Consider the following 21,235-nt stretch of genomic DNA (forward strand, 5'->3'; position numbering starts at 1 on the left):
ATTCCTAACCCTGGCTCTGTCTCGGATTTGGGCGCCCCTGAGTCCAGCTGTACTTGTTCAGGCCCTTGCCTTAGCCTTCCTGGTACTGGCCTCTGCTGGTCACAAGCATGCAAGGTCCCTACGTGTCAGTTACGTGATAAGGTTGATTGCATAACTACTGACAATAATACAAGGTTTAGGAGAAAAAAACCAGCAATGTTTGGTAAGGTTGCCTTGTATAACAAGGGGTTTCTTTTCTGGTTCACCAATATGTCTCCAAAATGGTGCCTACATTCTCTGCAGGCCAAATAGGAAACCTGGAAGATCCCTTCCAGCCAAAATGTCACACAAAGTGCTCTTCTCGGGCACATTTAAGTATAATAGGAATAACACTATAAGTACATCAGTTTCCCATATTAAAATGAAATACAGAGACATCTATATTGGAGACAGAAGTGCTCACAGAGATATAGCTGCAAATTTTCCAGCTTTCCATCTTTTTATCTGCCAAGTGTTTGAAGTGATATCCTATCCACCCTGTCTTAAAGAAAAGACTTTTTCTTCCTGATTTGAAAGATGGCTTTATTGTCTAGGCATTTACACCGGGAGCATGTTTTTTTGTTTGTTTCATTAAAATAAACACCAGGTTAAAACTGGAATCAAAACATTCTTTCAAAGTTAGATACTTGGCTGTCCAGAAGTAAGTCAGCTTTTATTTAGTTAATTTACTTTATTATAATAGATATAAGTACAAACACCAAATGTACTATATTGTTATTTCAGGCCCTCAGCTTAAAAGTGTAAATAAGATACAAAGAGAAATGCTACATCTGCTCCCCGATTTTAAAAAAAGAGCTTTTTATGAAGTTTGATTTGTAATTTCTGATGGGTAGTGTGATGTAGCAGAAAGACACCTAATATAATCTTCAGTTCATCAAAATTGTAGAGATATGTCTCTGTGGATAATATACGGAGACCAGAGTCATAGGTTTGGGGCATAAATTCTTTGTGTGCCACTAAGGACTTTCACAGGACAGTAACTTGAAATGCCGTGACTTCAGTTCCCTCATCTGTAAAATGAGACTAATTTGTATTCCCCCTAATACAGTTATTAGAAGACTCAAACTATATAATATACAGGTAAGGAACTTCACGTTTTCACACACTAAGTGATATTAGTCAGCATTATTCCCCAGTTGGGCCAAAAATGTAAGGTCATAAGCAAATTACTCGGACAGACCTCATTTTACTTCTCACTAAATTAAATTAAGGGATCGAAAGACACCATCTTTTCTATGTTTCAAATTCTAAGCTTTCATTGACAATTCACTGCTGTAAGCTGTTGCTTCCTGTGATTGATCAGAATTTCATTTCCTGAGTCTTTGAAAGTAAAGAAAATATGTATGTTAATTACAAATAATTTACAAGACTAAAACGATTACCTGATATATTGATGGCTTTGATTCAACTTCCTGGAAAGATGTTTCAAAGCTTTTTGACTCGGAAAAGTAGAATAAGAAATGGCAGCAGGGTATTCTGTTTCTTCACGAGGAACAGGGCAGCTGGAATTATGTGTTCCCATTGTTCATAATCCCTTAACTTCAGTGTGGTCTGAAATGAAAATTAGGACAGGATATTCAGACAAGAGGATTACTTCACAGTGGGGAGGACAGAGCTTTTTAAAATTTTATCATTTCACTTTCAATGTTTAAAACAGTGGTTAACAAGTTCAATCACTGCCCCCTTAACAAGTGGTATTTATATTTCATTTACATTTTAGTATAAATACATCAGAGGAGACAATATAAAACAAAGGCGTTCCCCTTGAATTCATGGAGTCACTGGATCCAGATCTTTGTTAGAAATAAGAAATTCTTTCCAGAAAGTCTCTGGGCTTATTTTCATAAGATATCAGACATTTGGATAAAAGATGGCAAGTTTGTGTGACCTTGTGTCACCTTGAGAGGAACTTACAAACCTCATCCTGAAAGCCAGTGACTCAGGTGTAAACCAAACCTGTCCTGGGCTTTTCTCAGTAATACTGGTGTGAAATGTGCTGGAGGCGTCAGCGGCCCTCAGGTCTGGGGAGCAGTGACCTTCTCACTCAGCTGAGGTTCCCTGTCCTCTGTCCTCTCCTGGCCTTGGACAGCATCCGGGCCACCCATGCGGGTGTGTCCAGGCAGGGGAGTGGCGGTCGGCCGCAGCTTCCCTCTGGACAAGCACCCGGGCCCGTCTCACTGCTCTTCCCTTTCGGTAGATGTTCCTGTTCTTGTTTTCCTTGTGGGTTGGTTACTGAAACACTTTCCGGCGAACTCTTTGTTCACCAACACCGTCTGATTAATGACCAAATCTGGGCTTATTTTCTAGATTCTATTAGTGATACTCCTTTGGGGAATGACTTTTGCAGGCATCCTCTGGTTCTGGAAGATGACTGGGAACAACCCCCTCACTTTTCCAACACACACACACATACACGCACACACATGCAGGCACACACATGCACATGCACACACACGCGCACGCACACGCACACAACCCCCACACACAAACACGCACGCATGCACAGGCACGCACACGCACAATACACAAACACACATGCACGTGCAGATACGCACACACAGTGCAACACACACGCACACACGCACACACACATGCATACGCACAAACACGCACACACACAACACACATGCACACACATGCACAGACACACACATGCACAGGCACACATGCACACGCACACACATGCACACACACACGCACACACACGCACAAACCACGCACTCGCACAGACACACACGCATAAACACACACGCACAAACACACATGCATATGCACGCACACACACGCTTACACACACACAAACACAAACACAGACGCACACGCGCGTACACACACACACACGCACACACTCTTCTGACCCCATTATCCCATCAAACGCCCATCAAAATCCCTGCATGCATGATTTGTTTTCCCCAAATTCTCCCTTCCTCCCCCTTCAGGGATAGGAAGTTACAAGACATTTGACAGTATAACTTTAACTCCTCGGTCAGTAATACGACTTCTTCATTTTCAGCTTATAAGCCATTAAAAAATATCAGATCTTTTCTACCTATGCCCATTCCATGAAATATTTTACACCCATTAAAAAGAGACTGTTAAAGCTACTCCTGTTGACCTGGAGGTATTTCCACAGTGGGTTAGGTAAGCAAGTTTCATAGCAAGGTATATAATATGATTCCCTTTTAATAAAAGAACCAATGACTTAAAGTCATAAATATGAAGCTATATTTGCAGAGAAAGTGACGGTAGAATATACTGGAGTGTTAACGTTGGTTGAGGGTTAAGATAAAAGATATATAAGCAAAAATTGCTGTTTAAGAGGACGTTTTCCCCAGTGAAGGTGGCATGGGAGATTGTGATTTCATTTATGTAAAAATTATCTATGTGCATTTATATATAAGGTACATATAATGAAATGAATGAATGAAAGGATGGTCACCTAAATTTTGACAGTAATTTTCAAAGTCATGCTACTTCTATTGATTTCCACGTGATTCTTTTCTATTCTGTAATGTTTGAACTAGTCACAGCAAGGATGCTTTATTTATGTAATAAGAAAAATTAACAAAGCTATTTTAATTATAAAAATGTTTACAATTTAAAAAAATTTTAGAAATAAAAACCAGAACTCTCTTGCTGTCACTTTGTCACTTCATATGTTTGATTCAGATGAATCTTGAAATCAGAAGGGCTTTTCGTTTTGTTTTACTGCCTATGTAAGCTATTGTTATTAAATTTAAGAACGTTGAAAAACTACCTCTTATAGTCTCTCTTGTTTCATTTCTGAACTTTGTATAGTATGATTTAAAGTCTTGTATGATTCTGAGCAACTTTCATATAAACCCTAAAAATAAAGAAATAAATTAAGCCACTTACCGAGTATAGGAGACACACAGATGTAAAACTTTTGTAGGTCACACTCTACACCATTTCCTTAAAAATAATAAGTGTAAATATAGAGACTTTACATTTTATGTAAATACCTTTCTTCCATCCATCCATCCATCTGTCCATCCTTCCATCCATTTATTCTTTTTCAAAAAATAGAATGAAAACATAATACCCAATGAAAATGCACATTGAGAGGAAGAAAATAATGTTTTTGTTTACTTCCATGTTTCTTTCCCTTTGTCCGTATCATTCTAAAATCTTTTAAGCAGGAATATTAATTTTAAACTGTTCAGATCTTTGAAATTTACACTTGCTTTCACATTTATCACCTCATTTTTTTTCTACTGTAATCCTACGATGTGGAAATCATCATTTTAGAAATGAAGAAACCAAGGTTCGGAAAGTGACTCTTGCCCAAGCACGTGGGGTCCTAGGCTCATTCTCTTCACCTTCTATTCCGCTCTCTCTAGCCATTGATTTAAATATATGTGCGTTCACACACCTGGTGGGCTGCCTACCTAGCGGTGGGCTGGGGCAGGTAAGTACCACTATCCGTTAAGCATCTGCTGCGGACCTTGAGACAACATCAATATGTATCAGAGCCAGGTTTCATCCCAGGCTGATTTGCACCTTAATACAGCATTTGTCTCTTGCCATACCCATGTATCTCTGGGGTGAGGCTCAATGTTTAGTCAACGGCCCTGAAAACAACCAGAAGAGATTGTCACTTAGAATCTGTGGAGAAGTTCAACCGACTAGCAGGCAGTGTGCTCTGTGAAGAAGTGAAAAGCTTCTCTTACTTAAGGATTCTCTTACTTCTTGAATGATATTTCTTCCATTACGAAGAACAAGGAAATTTTGGAAATGACCCTTATCTGAAAGGCTGATTTTGAGGTTTGCCTCTACAGTTTGTTAATGGGGATACTTTAGCTAGTTCATTTAATGTGTGTAAATCTCAGTTTCCTCATCTGTAAGTAGACTTAGAGGGATAGCTAAGCATCAAACCAAATAAGATATCTTTCTGTAAGCACTTGATACACCCTAAAGTTTGTGCAAATGTCGTGCTTTGTGTTTTACATTTCATTTTGCTGAGTTTCTGATTCCTATTATTCAGTTTTTGTTGTGTCAGAAATGATACATTTTAAAATTAGAACATTATTTTTCATCTATCAATTCAGACTTTTCCCTGTAACTTTGGAAAGATAATTAGGAAGGAGAAATCAGAGCCAGAGCTAGCAGTTTTATAGAATGGCAGTTTTGAAGGAGCCAGAGACCAATAAAAAGTATTCTAGAAAGAAGGAAGTGATGAGTCTAGAAATTCCTAAGCAGCAGTTTGCCAAGTCAAGACTCTGGTGATAGGGGCAGAGGCAGCCTTAGTATATCCGAGTGTGTGTGTGTGTGTGTGTGTGTGTGTGTGTGTGTGTGTGTGGTGTCAGAGGGATCATCACGTGGGGAACTGGCAAACTTGCAGGACCAGACTGGTTTTGCCCCTTAATTCACTCTTCACTTCTTTATAAACACGCTGGAGAAGCGGGGGTGAAGGAAATCTGAATAAAACTATCCAGCTCTTACACAGTCTGTTCTGTGTCAGGCAGTTTTGAGACCACTTGCATACTCGCTTCATCCCTGTTAGGACCTGTAAGATCGCTCAGGTTGGGCCCCGTGCTCCTTATTTTACAGGAGCTGCAGAGGTTACGTGCAAGGCCGTGTAGATGAGAAACTGTGGAGCTGAGCTGAGGGGCCCGGGTTGGAGCCCAGGTCCTTCCACCCCGCTTGTCCCGGGCTTGCCTTGGACACCCATGGCCCTGAAAGCATTTCAACTGGATGCAAAGGGAGACCAGAGATTCTTTTCTGACAGCAGCAACGACGACTTCTCAACAGGGAAGCATTCAGCGTCTGTAACATTTATATAGAGGATCTCAGTTTTCTTCCAAATTGAGGAGCAGCTTTAGATGAACAGCTTTAGATGCTTGATGAACAGCTTTAGATCCTTGATGAACAGCTTTAGATGCTTGATGAACAGCTTTAGGTGCTTGAGAACACCCAATTTAAGATGTTGAAATAAGATTTGGGGACCGGCTCAGACAACACAGGGTTATTTTCGTTTCCAGAAATCTCCGCTATGAGCCCACGATTTACAATCTGTTGGTTGAGGTTTATTTGTCAGGTGGATGATTTTCCATCATAGAATTTTGTAAGAATGGAAAACAGCTTCAGGATATGTTTATCCTAATGTTTCAGAAATTCAGATTCAGAAATAAACATGTATGTTTATTTCCATGTTTCAGATTAAGTAAATGTAATTAAAGAGAGGGACAGGGCCATTCCCTATTTACCAGGAAGCAGAAAAGACAGACATCCACACTGCTTCTCTATGTGCCAAGCTTTGCGTTCCTGCAAACAGCCAGAGGTGCTGTAGGTCCTGAGATTCTGCAGCTTCATGTGAGCGTTGCATTCTCCCCAAGGGTATTCTTGCTGGGCTGTCTTAAGACAAAATAAACACCTGGGTCAGGAGATCTGTCTGAGTCAATTCACTCCTTTCCTCCCCAAGAAGAGAGGCTGATACACATTTTTCCTTTTCTCTCAGAGGTCTCTGAAATTTTTTTAGTTGACAACATTTGCTTATTTTGCCTACTCTGTTAACCTGAAAATCCCTGAAGGTAAGTCTAATGTTTGTCCTTTAATATCTATCCCCAATACTCTGTACCTGTAGTGAATCAATAAAATCAGACAGAGTGCTCTAAAAATTAACTCATACAAGGAAAAATAGTATCATTCCTGGAAATGATATTTTAGCATATTAATCAACCCACTCACAAAACAGTCACCAAAATCACGCACAAAAAAAGATCCTTTAAAGCAGACTCACACACATGAGAACAAACTTGTGGTTGCCAAGGGGGAGGGTGGGGGAGGGATGGAGTGGGAGTTTGCGATTAGCAGATACAAACGAATATACATAGGACGGATAAACGGCAAGGTCCTAGCGTATAGCACAGGGAACTATATCCAATCTCCTGGGATAAAGCATGATGGAAAGGAACATAAAAAAGAATGTATATGTATATATATATGTATAACTGAATCGCTTTGCTGTACAGCAGAAATTAACACAACATTCTAAATCAACTAAATTTCAATTTAAAAAAAAAAGATCCTTTATTGAGTACCTATTATGTGCCAGGCAACCCGGTAAGTGCTTTCTTTATGTTATTTCACTTAAACTTCTTTATAACTGTGAAAGGACACATTACCCCGGCCCCCAGTGTGCAGAGAGGAGATGGAAGTTCAGGAAGCTAAACTAGGAAATTACAGAGCAAGGGGCTGGCAAATGGAAACCTGCCAGACTCGTCGGATTCCAAGAGTACTGCTCTGCCCGCTGACCTCCTTCTCAGAATGTCCCGTTGAGAGAACGCACAGTTCAGCCACGTGGGCATTGCTCTTACTGTCTGTTTCCAGATCGACTGAAATTCAAAGTTAACTTGGGTTTGATGGGCTTCCCAGCATTCACTTACATTGTATATGTGAATTCGCTGTTTTTCCTAAATATGAGCCTCCCAGTAAAGGAAAAGTAAGTATCTGACCTGAAACTCAGGAATTTCTGGTGGTGTTTGAACCGCAGATGCAGGAGAAAGGAATTTCTGGCGAAAGGTGTTATTTACGTACTTATGGGTTCGCTACCCCCTGAGTTCCATCAGACTGTATTTTGCGATTGTATTTACCTGCACCTGGCGGAGGGTCACCGGAGCATGCATTCCCACAGGTGATGGCAAGCCTAACCCATCAAACTGCGGCACCTTCGTCCGTGAGTGGATAATAAAGATGATCCCAGCGTCGACAAAGCCAAGGGTTGAGTCATCAGTAAACTCCTCCTGAAACAAACATGTGCTTCTTCCCAAATTGCAGATTGATGGCAATTCTGTACAAGTTTAAGACTGGGTTTTATCATCTCATGACCGCATCTGAATTACTTAAAATCAAATGTTTCATAGCAGTACGCAATCTCTTTTGACATAAAAGCTGTGAAAATTAAACACCTAAGACCTACTCTTCATGGCTGAATCACACTTGAAGGCCTGGACAGTTTTCCCTGGATCACCTCTTGCCTGAGGTGATATCACGTCCGTATCATGACTGTCAACCACCTGAGTCCCCTGGCCCTCTCTTCACCCTGCTTGCCTTTAGTTGTTTCCTCCTTGGCTGTTCTCTTTGCTTATTTGCTTTAGAAAATCCTTTGGCCCTTTGCTTCTCTTTGCAATTAAAATATCTGGCCTGAATTAAAATTCAAATTCATTTTCCCCTGAAAGTGAAGACTTGCGCTACTTTGTTAGCACTAGTGCTTTTCTTCTAGAAATCTTATGTCAGATGAAGAAATTTAAGGCTAAACTTCTGGTGACTTTGTTATTAGTTGTAATTCAGGCTATAAGGAGAGGGAATAGGCCTTGATGAGGGGATAGGATGATTTTTCTTCTGAATGGGTCAAATACACATGCAATGGCGTTTAATACATATGCTCAGCCTTCCATCTGAAACTCAGGACCCTATTTCTCCTGGTCCTGTTATGACTCTAAGGAACACTTAACCAGCTGGTCTGGAGGAATATCTCAACTCCATTAACTTATGGAACTTTGCGTTGAATTTGCAGAGTCTAACTGCATTCTAAAAATATGTGGGCAATTCTAGCTTGTAAAAGTCATTATATAATATTCGAAGTGAACGTACGGCTAATATTTAAAGGACTTGAAAATTTTGATGAACTAGATGTGTGAGCACGGCTGCATGCGCTGCAGTGTGCAGCACTGTGTCTGAACATAAGCAAAAGCATCGTGAATGGGGCACAGGAGGTGGCTGAGAAGCGTGGATTAGGAGAAATTCTTTGCAGGTAACCAGTGGCTTCGTTCACTTGGTTTGGGCGGTGGGTGGTTTGATGGGATTCAGGGAGGCTAGTTTTATTTCTCATCTCTGCCATTAATTGTGTGACTTTGGATACCTGATTCAACAGCATTTCAGAATCTTCATTTACAAAACCATAATACTGGAGTAGAATACCTCTAAGTTTGTAACACCAGAAATGATTGTGCAAGACAGAAGGTGAGGGTCAGCCTTGGGTGAGAGCTCTACCAGCTACTCTCGAAGGTAATACCACTGCATTTCTTAGGTGTCTGGACACCTCCTAGGCCTAAGCACTTAGAACTTCTTAGATCAATTACAAATTTACAGAACTAGGCTTAGGCAAAGTCCATCTGTATGATATTTTTGCAGAGCAATTATTTTTTCATCACCTCTTCAGACTAGAGATTCTATGGTTTGTCAAAGGTCTGTGTAGGGCTTCTTTCTAAAACATATTGCCTATTTTCATGAAAATCTAAAAGTTGTTTTAAAAGTGCATTGGGTCGTTTTAAATTAACTGTATACCTTGCGATTTGGAAATCTCTAGTTTCCTTATTTGGTGGCATGAACGTTTCCAGAGTCGTAACAAGGATAGTAACTGATATAGCTAAAAATATCCAGGTTATGCCTCTAAATTGGGCCTTTTTAATCTCTAAGTCAGTAGTTTCATCCATGGAAGTCTTGGCTAAATTAATAAAAAACGAATTTGTGGGAACAATTTGACAAGGCACGGTGTTCTGAGACTCTGGTGCATTCTTGTTTGTCTTGAACCCTGGCAAAGTTTAAGGAAATTCAATACCCAATTGACATTGAAGAGCAAGCTTAAGCAAGCTTCTTCCAGAAACACCTTTTCCTTTGCTTGGATATTTTCACCATGATTCAAACAATTTCCATATTCAGTGAATACATGTGCAAAATCCTCCAGTATGAAAATAAACCAAAGAAAACACAATCAGTTGGGTATTTTGGTCACTTCTGAGGTTTAAATTGCTATAACTTTCTTTTCTTGATAACAGTGCCTAAGTGAGAATGCAGACATAGCAGGGAGAATAGGCAATCTGGTGATTTTTGTCTGTATTCAACAACAGTTTTCCTTTTTTGTAATATGCATTTGTCAATTTGTATATGATTATATAATTGAGACATTTTCATACACAGTTAACTCTTGAACAACAGGGGTTCAAACTGCATGGACCCATTTTTTTCAATAAATATGTGCTACAGTACTACAAGGTCTGTGGTTGGTTGAATCCTCGGCTGGGATTTGGAATCACGGATAGGGTTTTCCTTTTAAAAGGACTGTCCTGCAAGAAAGATCACCAAAGACTTCCGTTCTCTATCTTTTCTTATCTAACTATATGAAAAAGGAAGCATGTCTCATGTGTATTCACACCGCCTGATGTCATAAGGCTGAGCTAATGACATCTGATCTTTGAGCAAATTTAGATTGATTCCCCACAGGAGTAAACTTTACCTCAATGCAAAATGATACAATGAAGTAGCTTATTATATTGATAAAATTTGAAGAAATATTGAATCATTACCTCTGGGCCCCATGGCTTTCCAAAAAAGTCATATTCTAACAAAGTGCTACTGTTCAGATAAAAACCATTTGTCTTGACAAACTACGTAATGCTGAAGTTTTGCTCGCTTGCAAGAAAATCAATAGCCTCTTTAGAGCCAGTGGAATTGGTACTGATTTCCTGAGGATGAAGGACTTTGGATACGATATTCCGTAAGAAAAAAATAACGCCGAATGTGGCTGCAGCTTCTGTTTGGAACCTATTAGCAGGGATAAAGGCAATATTTAGAATAATAAACACTTATTATCTAGAAGACAATATCTGAACCCTAGCACCTTCTCCATCTTATCTCCTACATTTCCCCTCATTCATGCTACATTCAAGCAAAACTGGATTCCCAAGACGTCTTTGTCACCTCCTGCAATCTACCTTGTGTTTCTGCATATAGTTTCGTTTACCTAGACTACCTCCCAGACTTTGCTCTGGATACATCCAAACGATCTCCACACCTCAGCATCGAGAGAGAGGTGGGTGGGTAATTGTTAGCAACATAGTTTAGGATTCAGACTTCCTGGATTCACATCCAAGCTCCACTATTCTCTGTGCCGAGTCCGTGTGACGACCCTGCAACTCTCATTTCTAAACCTTTCCCTCTTGTCTGCATCTGGTTAGAACCTGCCGTTCACTGCAGGGCAGGAGCTTTGGTTGCTCACGTACACTGTGTGTGTGGATCTGCGACCCCAGCTTGTCTGCAGGGGACAGCAGCCAGCCTGCACTCCCCCAGCCCTGTCCGACCCCCGCCTACAGCTTCTTCAGATCCGGCGTCAAGCCAGGGTGCAACCTGGAGCAGGTGCCCACTTACCTTGCAGGTCACCGGTACCACCAGGATCGGAGGTGAAACACACATTCCCAGCTCGTGTTTGTTTCCCTCACTTCAAATCTGTCTTCCTTTCTAATTGTTGATTAGAAGCAGCAATTAGAAAGGAGAGGCAGCAGACCTGCAGAGTCTACTTGCCCTGTGACTTAGTGGGCTGAATCCCTAGAATAAACCCCTTATTCTCTGTCAGTCGTAGAGGTTCTGCTCCTCTGGTCGAGCCCTGATTGTCACAGCAACTTCATGGTATGACTTAGCACATTTTTTCATCTGACTGTGATTCCGTTTCCCCCCTTATACAACTGGTGTATGTTAATAAGTGATACAGGTTAATATATAGATATATTTTGATACAACCCACCTCAAGCTGTCATTTGTATGATTACGTTATTTGTCCTAAAACATTTAGAAGAGTGCCTGGAATTCAGTGAGTGTAAGGTATATATTTATTGAATGAATGTCTCATTATTGTCAAAGTGATTTTCTGTCAATCATAGCAGAAGTAATCTGTTTGCCCTAATAAGTACCTTGTAATTCTTTTATTTTATTAAGCAATTTTTGCTTTGCATTATGTATGGTTCTTATATATTCATACCCTAACTTCTTTCAAAATGTGATTGGTATTTTCATATTTTGGATATTATATTATACAATATTATATTATTATACATCTTGAAACTGAACAAACTTCCTCTCTTCAAATTGGTTGCCTGGCAGCATAGAATAAAATACGTACCCGCTCTTGGTGAGCGTACAGGACGTGCGGTGCAGGGTTTGTGTGTGATTTTGCTCTTGGTCTCCCTTTATGTCCCAGATTCTATATTTTGTTTTCACTTTCCTTTTGTCTTTAATGTAATTTTTCTCTCTCATGACAGCCACATTAAACCCTTTTTCGGTCAAGGTGGGGCATACACAAAACCAAAAGTAGGGGAAAAAAATCCCAAACCAATATCATATAATTTTAGAGATGAGAAACTGCTTTTTTGACCAGCTCTTAATAGAATACCTTAAGTAACCAGCTCTGAGCCTGCTAAGGCCTGTCTTAAAACCACCAGCCCAGGTCCCAGAACCCTATAAATATTCTCTTTGACTCCCCCTTTCTTTAGAGATCCTGTTCAGCCCCCCATCATCGTGGCTTTCTACCTAACTACAGTACATCTAACAACCTTGATTTTCTGGGGCAAAAGTGTTTTTTAGTGATCTTTTGGGGAGTTAAAAACCTACATTAGCAACAGATTCCGGGGGGAAGAACAGTGTTAGCTCTAAACTGGGGGATGGAGCTTTAGCCTACTTCAGGTTTCTAACTCTCTGACCGACAGGCACCAAGGATCTGCTCCAGAGCCCCGTGACTTTGGATCTTGCACAGGCTCAGCTAGTACTGACCCATACAACGTTCACTGGGTTCTTTTCAAAATGGTTATGCAGAGAAATGAAGAAACTCTCACAGGTGTAGGAGGTATGAATACAATAAATTAAAAGGTTAAAGAGGAGAGCCTTTTAGAACATTGCTGTAGAAGCTTTTTTATTATACTAATAATAGTTGAGATCATGGGGGTAATTTAGGTGTGTGAATTAAACTTAATAAAGTCTAACAATATTTGGAACAAAGGAATCGATAAATTTTGTGAGATATATTGTTCAGCATAAAATCAAAGGGTTTTGCTCCGAGTTTATTTTCACCTGTAATGCAAACCCCAAAACCCTTCCAAATATATTCTTTCAGAAACCTTGCTTAGTTATAATCTGTGTTACTCCTTCATTTAACGTATGCTGATAAAAGGCTAGTAAAAGAAAGCAAAGAAAATACATCGATTTGTTAAAACAATTTAACAGCTGATCACCAATTCCCAAGCCTGTCCTTCTTAGCTGTATTAATACCTCTAACTACACTTGCCCAGATTATGACCCAAACAAGTAAGTTTCATCTCAAGTCCACGTCGATGCCTGACTCAGCTCTGCACTGAGTCCCACCGAAACAGACCCAAGTGCACTGTAAATTGGAATCAATTTCCAGACCTCCACTCTAACTCATAGGTTAGGAAGAGGCTGCATTCACAGTGGCTCTTCTCCAATTTAGGAAAGAGTTCTTACCTGTCAGTCATCACAAATCTCAGCATTTAATGCGCCCTGGTGTGTAACAATCTCAGGGCCCCTGACAAAGGCAAACATCAGTGGAAGACCCCTCTAGGAATTAAGCACAGCTCCTTAAACTTTGTCTTGGCCTGATATGCACATGTTTCTGGTTAGGGCGAAGCATGGCATTAAACATAGGGTATCTGAGCCCTTACTGGGATCCTCTGAATTGACAAAAGCTGATGTAATATGGTGGAATTTGTTATTTTAAATGTAACTGGATTATTATTTGCTACTTGCAGATTATTGTGATAGTCAAAGTCCACAGATTAAAAATTTCTGTATTTATATCAATAAAGTAATTAAAACTTTATGAAATCATATGAAATATTTATTCCTATTACAGTCAATCCTTATCGTATCTTATCTCATAACATTTATTTTTGATCTTCTAAAACTAAGAAGTAAAGTTATTTCAAGCTATGGTTAAAATTTTAGATGCCAATTTAAAATATGCAAGTGAAATACATAGTTTTTTTAAAGTTCCTTTCTATGGCACATGAGCTAAAATATTTGAAGACAATAGGCTTTGAGAACCAGACAATAGACAACTTAAGTTCTTTTCCTGATCTGTCAATCATTTGCTAAACAATGTTGGTGAGATGCTGGTGAACTGATATTCAAAGTGTCTATTCGTAAAATTAGACTTTGGGCGTTGAAAAAGTCTCTAACCACCACTGTACTCATGAAGTCTAAGTTATCTGTCACCTATAAGTAATTCTCTCATAGTTAAGAATTTTCATCTTCTGCAATTTTAGTTTCTAGACTACTGAATCTCAGTTTTCGTCTGGGTATTAACTGTGTCTAACTGAAGGATACACTATCGGTTTTCTTAACATGCCACCATCTAACACCAGAGTCTAAATCATTGATTTGAGATTTGAGCTATGCAAAATAAATTAAATTTTATACAAGTTAAGATTTCATTAGAAACATGGAAGTGCTAAAATCCTAGAGTATTAAATATTTTCTTTGAGATCTTTCTTCATTTTGAATCCAGGTGTTGACAGCCATGCATTTCCCCGTCCGCAAGGCTTCATCTCAGAGTGCTGTCTAATGCCATGCGATTTTTTTCTTTCACTTTCACTGGTTATTTAGGTGTGTGCTGTTTAATATCCATATGTTTGTGAATATCTCAAATTTCTTCCTTCTAATTGCACTCTCCTGTATTGATAGTTGCTGAACATTCTCTGAATGATTTCAAATCTTCTAAAAGTACTGAAGCTTGTTCCACGGTCTTGCTACAACCTACCCGAGAGAGCATTCCACGTGCGCGCGAGAAGAGCGTGCATTCTGCAGTTGCTGGGTAGTGATCTATAGATGTCTCTTGCGTCTTGTCAGCTTAGATGGATTTTCAAGTCTTCAAAGTCTTCTATTTCCTTGTAGATTCTCTCCCTAGCTGTTCTACTAAGACTGCAGTACTGAAGTATCCAAATATATTCGGTGAATTATATCTTCCTGATAGATTGCCCCTTTATCATTACAAAATGACCCTCTTTATCTCTAGTAACACATTGTTTTAAATTTTGTCTGACAGTAAGATAGCCACTCCTTATGAGAGTTGCTCTTTGCATATGTCTTTTTCCATCTTTTCCTTTATTCTATCTGCATCTTTGAATATACAATATGTCTTGTTTCTTTAATACAGTCTGACAACTTCTGACTTTTGATTGTATTGCTTAATCCACTCAAATTTAACTTTCTTATTGATATATTAGATTTACATCTGCCACTCTGTTTGTTTTATATGTCTCATATCTTTTGTTCCTATAATCTGTCTCTACTGATTATTTTTTGCATTAAATTTTCATTTTTTTTACTTTAAAATTGAAATCCTTTTATTAATTTTAAAGTATGTTATTTATTTATTTATTATTAAATAATAATACCTATTCCCATATAGCTTATTTTCTCTTCCCACTTTTTTTGTTATTAATGTTGTACATGTTATATAGATATTTTTATATAATTTTGTATCTTTTAAAGAAGATGAAAGAAGAAAATAAATCAAGTAAATATCTATAGATCATGTCATATTAACCTTTTTATTTACCATTTCTGGTTGTCTTCATTTGTTCCTGCGGATTTAAGTTACCGTCTGGTGTCATTTCTTTACTCCAATACTGCCTTGCTTCCACCTTTTATGCTGTTATTGTAAAAAAATATGTTATAGCCTAAGTATTATACACTTGCATTTTAAATCAAGTAAGAGGGATGCCCTGCTAGCTCAGTTGGTAGAGCATGAGACTCAAATCAAGTAAGAGAAGAAATACACATTTATAATGTCTTTTAAAATTGCAAAAATACACTTACTGGTCTTTTTGGTTTTTCTTTTTCATATGGATTTGAATTACTCTCTGAGTTTACTTGTTGTCAGCCTGAAGAACTTCCTTTTAGTATTTCTTGTATGATGGGTCTGCTAGCAATGAATTCTCTCAGCTTTTGTTTCTCTCTGAAGGTCTTTATTTTACCTTCATTTTTAAAATATATTTTTGCTAGATATAAGATATTTGGTTGGCACATTTTTCTTTCAGTACTTTGAAAATCTCATCCCACAACTGCCTGGCCTCTATTGTTTATAATGAGAAGTTAGTTGTCAGCCTTATTGGATCCCCTTTTACGTAATGAGTTGGGTTTTTTTGGCTGCTTTCAAGATTTTTTTTTTTCTTGTTCTTTGGCTGCCATTGTTTCCATTATGATGTGTCTGGCTGTTAATCTCTTTGCATTTATCCTTCTTAAAGTTTGTTGAACTTTTTGGATATGTAGACTATTGCTTTTGTGCAAATTTGGGGAGTTTTGACACATATTTTAAAAGTATTTTTCTGCTCCATTCTCTCTTCTTCTGGTACTCCCGTTTTGCATATATTTTTATGCTTTTTTGGTATCCCCCATTTCTCTGAGGCTCTATTCATTTTCCTGTGTTAGTTTTTTTCTGTATGTTCCTCAGATCACATACTTTGTCAATTTATCTTCAAGTTCACTGATTATTTCTTCAGCCAGTTCAAATTTATTGCTGAGAACCTCATGGATCTAGTGAATTTTTCATATCAATTATTGTACTTTTCAACACCACAATGTCCATTTGGTCCTTTGTATAATTTCTGTGTCCTTATTGATATTCTTTGTTTGATGAGACATTGCCATTATAGCTTCCTTTATGTCTTTAATCACGGTTTCTTCAGTCCTTTAAATATATTTATAATAGCTGCTTTGATGCCTTCATCTGCTAAGTCTGATATCTAAGCTGGGCAGTTTCTGCTGACTTTCATTTTTCTGTGTATGGGTTCATAATTTCCTTTTACTTTGCTTTTTTTTTTTTGATGTTGAAAACTTAACATTTCAGATAATACACAGTAGCAAATCTTGCTACCAATCTTATTAGTTTACTAGGGCTACCATAACAAGTTATCACAAACTTGGCACCTTAAAAAAAAACAGAAGTTCATTCTCTCATTGTTCAGCAGGTCAGAATTCTGGAATCGATGTGTCAGTGGGGCTATGCTCCCTGTAAAGGCTCTGGGGAACCCTTCCTTGCTTTACCCAGGTTATAACAGCCTCACATATTTCTTGGCTCCTGGAAGCATGATGCCAGTTTCTGCTTTTTCCCTCAATATCTCTGTGTCTTTTTCTGTCCTTTTAACGACAGCAGTCGTTGGATCTGGGGATCACCCTAACGCAGTATAATCTCATCTTAGCCAATTACACCTGCAATGACCCTATTTTCATATGAATATATGAAAATATTTAATATTTTCTGAGGTTCTGGGTAGATATGAATTTTTGGGGAGGCACTACTTCACCACTGTAATAATCCTTCCTCCCCCAGGAATTGCTGTTGTTTGCCTTTTTTAAAAATTATTTTTTGCTTAGTGATGGATGGGCTATTCTGATGTCACTCCTAGAGGGCACAGCCTTAGGCAGTGGTAGAGTCATCTTTTGATGGCAGTTGCTTTAACTGGCTCATCTGATCATCTCTTCCCCTAATTTCCCTGTTAAGCCATCTGCCTCTACTGGTATCACATCCAGGAGCTAGGCTCCAGTAATTGCTGGCTCAATTTTTTTTTCGTAGACTTCATTTTTAAAAGAAGTTTCAGGTTCACAGCAATTTTTTAAAAAAATTTATTTATATTTATTTTTGGCTGTGTTGGGTCTTTGTTTCTGTGCGAGGGCTTCCTCTAGTTGCGGCGAGCGGGGGCCACTCTTCATCGCGGTGTGCGGGCCTCTCACTATCGCGGCCTCTCTCGTTGCGGAGCACAGGCTCCAGACGCGCAGGCTCAGTAGTTGTGGCTCACGGGCCCAGTTGCTCCGCGGCGTGTGGGATCTTCCCAGACCAGGGCTCGAACCCGTGTCCTCTGCATTGGCAGGCAGATTCTCAACCACTGCGCCACCAGGGAAGCCCAGGTTCACAGCAATTTGAGAAGAAGGTACAGAGAGCTCCCCATATACTGCTTGCTCCCAGCTACCACAGCCTCCCCCCATTATCAACATCCCCACCAGATGGCACGTTTGTCACAGTTGATGGACCTACATGGGCACATCATCATCATCCAAAGACAGAGTTTATACCAGGATTCACTCTTGGTGTCGTACATTCTGTGGGTTTGGCCAGTACACAATGTCATGTCTCCACCATTATCGCATCACACAGAGTATGAAAACTGCCCTAAAAGTCCTCCGTGCTTTGCCTACTCATCCCTCCCTCTCCTTTGATCCCTGGAAACCACTGATCTTTTTACTGTCTCCACAGCTTTGCCTTTTCCAGAGCGTCATATGGTTGGAATTATACACTAAGTATCCTTTTAGATTCAAATTTTTTTTTAAACTTAGGAATATGCATTTAAGTGTCCTCATCTTTTCATGGCTTAATAGCTCATATTTTTTTTAACCACTAAATAATGTTCCGTTGTCTGGATGTACCACAGTTTATTTATCCATTCACTTACTTAAGAACATCTTGGTTGCTTCCAAATTTTTGAATTACGAATAAAGCTGTTGTGAACATTCATGTTCAGGTTTATGTGTGGTCAGAATTTTCCCACTTTTTGGGCTAAATATCAAGGACCAAAATTGCTGGATCATATGGTAAGAGTATGTTTAGTTTTGTAAAAAAGCATGTCAAACTGCCTTCCAAAGTGGCTGTACCATTTTGCATTCCTCCCAGGGATGAATGAGTATTCCTTTTGCTCCACATCTCCACCAAGATTTGATGTTGTCAGTGTTCTGGATTTTGGCCATTCTAATAGGTGTGCCATTCTAATAGGTATCTCATTGTTGTATTAATTTGCATTTTCCTGATGATATGATGTAGAGCATCTTTTTATATGCTAATTGCCATCTGTATGTTTTCTTTGATGAGGTATCTGTTAAGGTTTTTCGCTCATATTTAAATCAAGTTTTTTTCTTATTTTTTTAAGTTTGAATGGTTCTTTGTATATTTTGGATAAGAGTCCTTCATCAGATATGTCTTTTGCAAAAATTTCTATCATTCTGTGGCTTGTGTTTTAGTTCTCTTATGCTGTATTGTTTTTAACAATATCCTGGGTCATAAATTTCTCCAGAGTCTAATCAAATTAAATTTGGGCCCTTTTACAGAAGAGTTTGACGCCAGTGTTTGAGAGTTCTTCTGACCCCAGGAGGACTCTTCTTGTGTGCCTCTTTCCTGGATTCTCATTGGAAAACCACTGGCCTGTGGTTTAGCTTGTTTTTATAGACCCACTAGCCTCCTCTTAACTGCTTTACCACCAGAATATATGGTGTTTTTGCGAGCACCCTTAGGCTTGAACTTCACCACACTCTGTTCAAAACAGAGCTCCTCTGGGGAGAGCTTCAGAATTCATTTTTCTTATGGCCTTCCTTTTCCACCCAGCAAAATATTTACAAGGAGGATTCTGGGCAGGGAAGAGGTATCCGGTTTTCTGACTTTGTCACTCTCAAGGTGGAGCCTCCATCCTTGGGCAGGCTGGATGAGGGTGATTATCTCAACCTACCAGGCCTTAGACAGAGCTTCGACCCTGTAAGTGGGGGTCACATAAAGAAGGGAGCCCTCAGCCTCTTAACTGTGGTCGTCTGGAATTTAGCCTTTGTGACTTGAGCCGGGTTGAATGATGAATGTTGACCACGTGTGTTTCCCAGGGCACAGTGTAGCCCTTGACTAGAAGCTGGGAGGAGAAAGGCCCTGTCTTCTTGGTCAAACCCAGCTGGAGCGGACCTCCTGTCATGCTGGGACAGAAAGGGGGAAGGAGGGAGTGTTTGTGGCTCAGGTTCTGTGGACTCTCCCTGTTCTGGTTGAGATTTAGTGGATTTTCTTGAATAAGTATGTCTTCATTTGTTATATTCCCTGAGGACAACTTCCAGATACTTTAAATGGCTGTTTTTATATATAAATATTTAGGTGCATTTTATTATATCCTAATTATTGTAGTAGATTCAATGATTTTCTCTTTTTTTTGCAAAATTTTAAAACATGCTATTTTATGTGATAGGAATACTTCCCATGAGATCTGCCCTTCTAACAAATGAAAGTGTGGGATGCAGGATGGTTGACTCTAGGTGCAAGTCTGTACAGCAAGTCTCTGGAGTTCATTTATCCTAACTACCTGAAACTTTATGCCTGTTGACTAGTAGCTCCCTATTTCTATACCCCGCCCCCTGCCAGACCCTGGCAACTACCATTGCAACCTTTGATTCTATGAGTTTGACTATTTCAGACACCTCACATAAGTGGAATCATGCAGTATTTGCATTTCTGTGACTTACTTAACTTAGCATAACATCCTGAAGGTTTAGCCACATTCTCTCCTATTGCAGAATTTCCTTCTTTTTCACAGATGAATAATATTCTGTTGTATGCATATACTACATTTTCTTTGTCCATTTGTCAGTCAATGTGCATTTAGTTTATTTCTAGATCTTAGGCAATGCATATGGGTGTGGTAATATCTCTTTGAGACCCTGATTTAAATTATTTTGTATAAAAATTTAAGACTGAGATTGCTAGATCATGTGGTATCTCTATTTTTAGTTTTCTGAGGAACCTCCATGTGGTTTTCCATAGCAGATGCACCATTTTGCATTCCCACCAACTGTGTACAAGGGTTCCAAATTCTTCACATCCTTACCAACATTTCTTGTCTTTTGTTTTTTGTAATGGCCATCCTGACAGGTCTGAGGTGATATCTAATTGTTGTATTGATTTGCATTTCTCTGATGCTTAGTGATATTGAGCATTTTTTCATATTCTGTTGGCCATTTGTATGCCTTCTTGGAAGCAATGTCTATTCAAGTTCTCAGTACATTTTAAATTGGGTTCTTAGGGTTTTTTGTTTTTGTTTTTTGCTGCTGAGTTGTAGGAGTTTGTTAAATTCTAAATGGTTAATTTTTTAAATACAGTTTACCGGTTATGGTTGTTTCTCTGGGGAAAAGATCTGTGAGGGTCCTCACACTGCTGTTCTCAAGATGATAAATACATTTTCTTTTAATAAAGGATATCGTCAACCAATCTTTGCTTTCGTTAGATCACATACCATTTAAAATAGTACAGAGCAAAAGTATTGAAAATGTTTGGGGGCATTTGATTTACTTCTACTTTTTGGGACCTTGATACATATATTGATATATATCTAAAAATCACAGGAACATGCTATAATACCTACTGTATATTGAGCACCTGTCCAAACAACACCCCAGGGATGAGACAAAATGGTGTATATATTACCTGATCTAATGACACAGCAAGCATGTGAGGTAGATGATATTACATCATTTTGTACGCACACATATTGAAGCTTAAAAAGGTGAAGTGACTTGTCCATGGTAAAAGAGCTGATCAGTGGTGGATCTGAAGGAAGCCACCTCCACCTCCCCCAGGTGAAAATCTTATGTGCAG

The 21,235-nt window shown here is 39.0% G+C and overlaps 1 protein-coding gene across 1 annotated transcript in view; it reads right to left on the reverse strand.

Annotated features, from left to right (window-relative positions):
- Positions 1–21,235, reverse strand: part of ASIC5 (acid sensing ion channel subunit family member 5) — a 52,656-nt gene that overhangs the window by 6,186 nt on the left and 25,235 nt on the right. The window contains 6 exon segments of the mRNA XM_068543642.1: positions 1,422–1,590; positions 3,916–3,972; positions 6,267–6,414; positions 7,653–7,802; positions 9,620–9,739; positions 10,365–10,602. Of these exon segments, the coding sequence (XP_068399743.1) occupies positions 1,422–1,590; positions 3,916–3,972; positions 6,267–6,414; positions 7,653–7,802; positions 9,620–9,739; positions 10,365–10,602 (882 nt within the window).

The sequence above is a fragment of the Eschrichtius robustus genome, chromosome 4, assembly GCF_028021215.1.
Source record: "Eschrichtius robustus isolate mEscRob2 chromosome 4, mEscRob2.pri, whole genome shotgun sequence".
Taxonomy (NCBI): Eukaryota; Metazoa; Chordata; class Mammalia; order Artiodactyla; family Eschrichtiidae; genus Eschrichtius; species Eschrichtius robustus.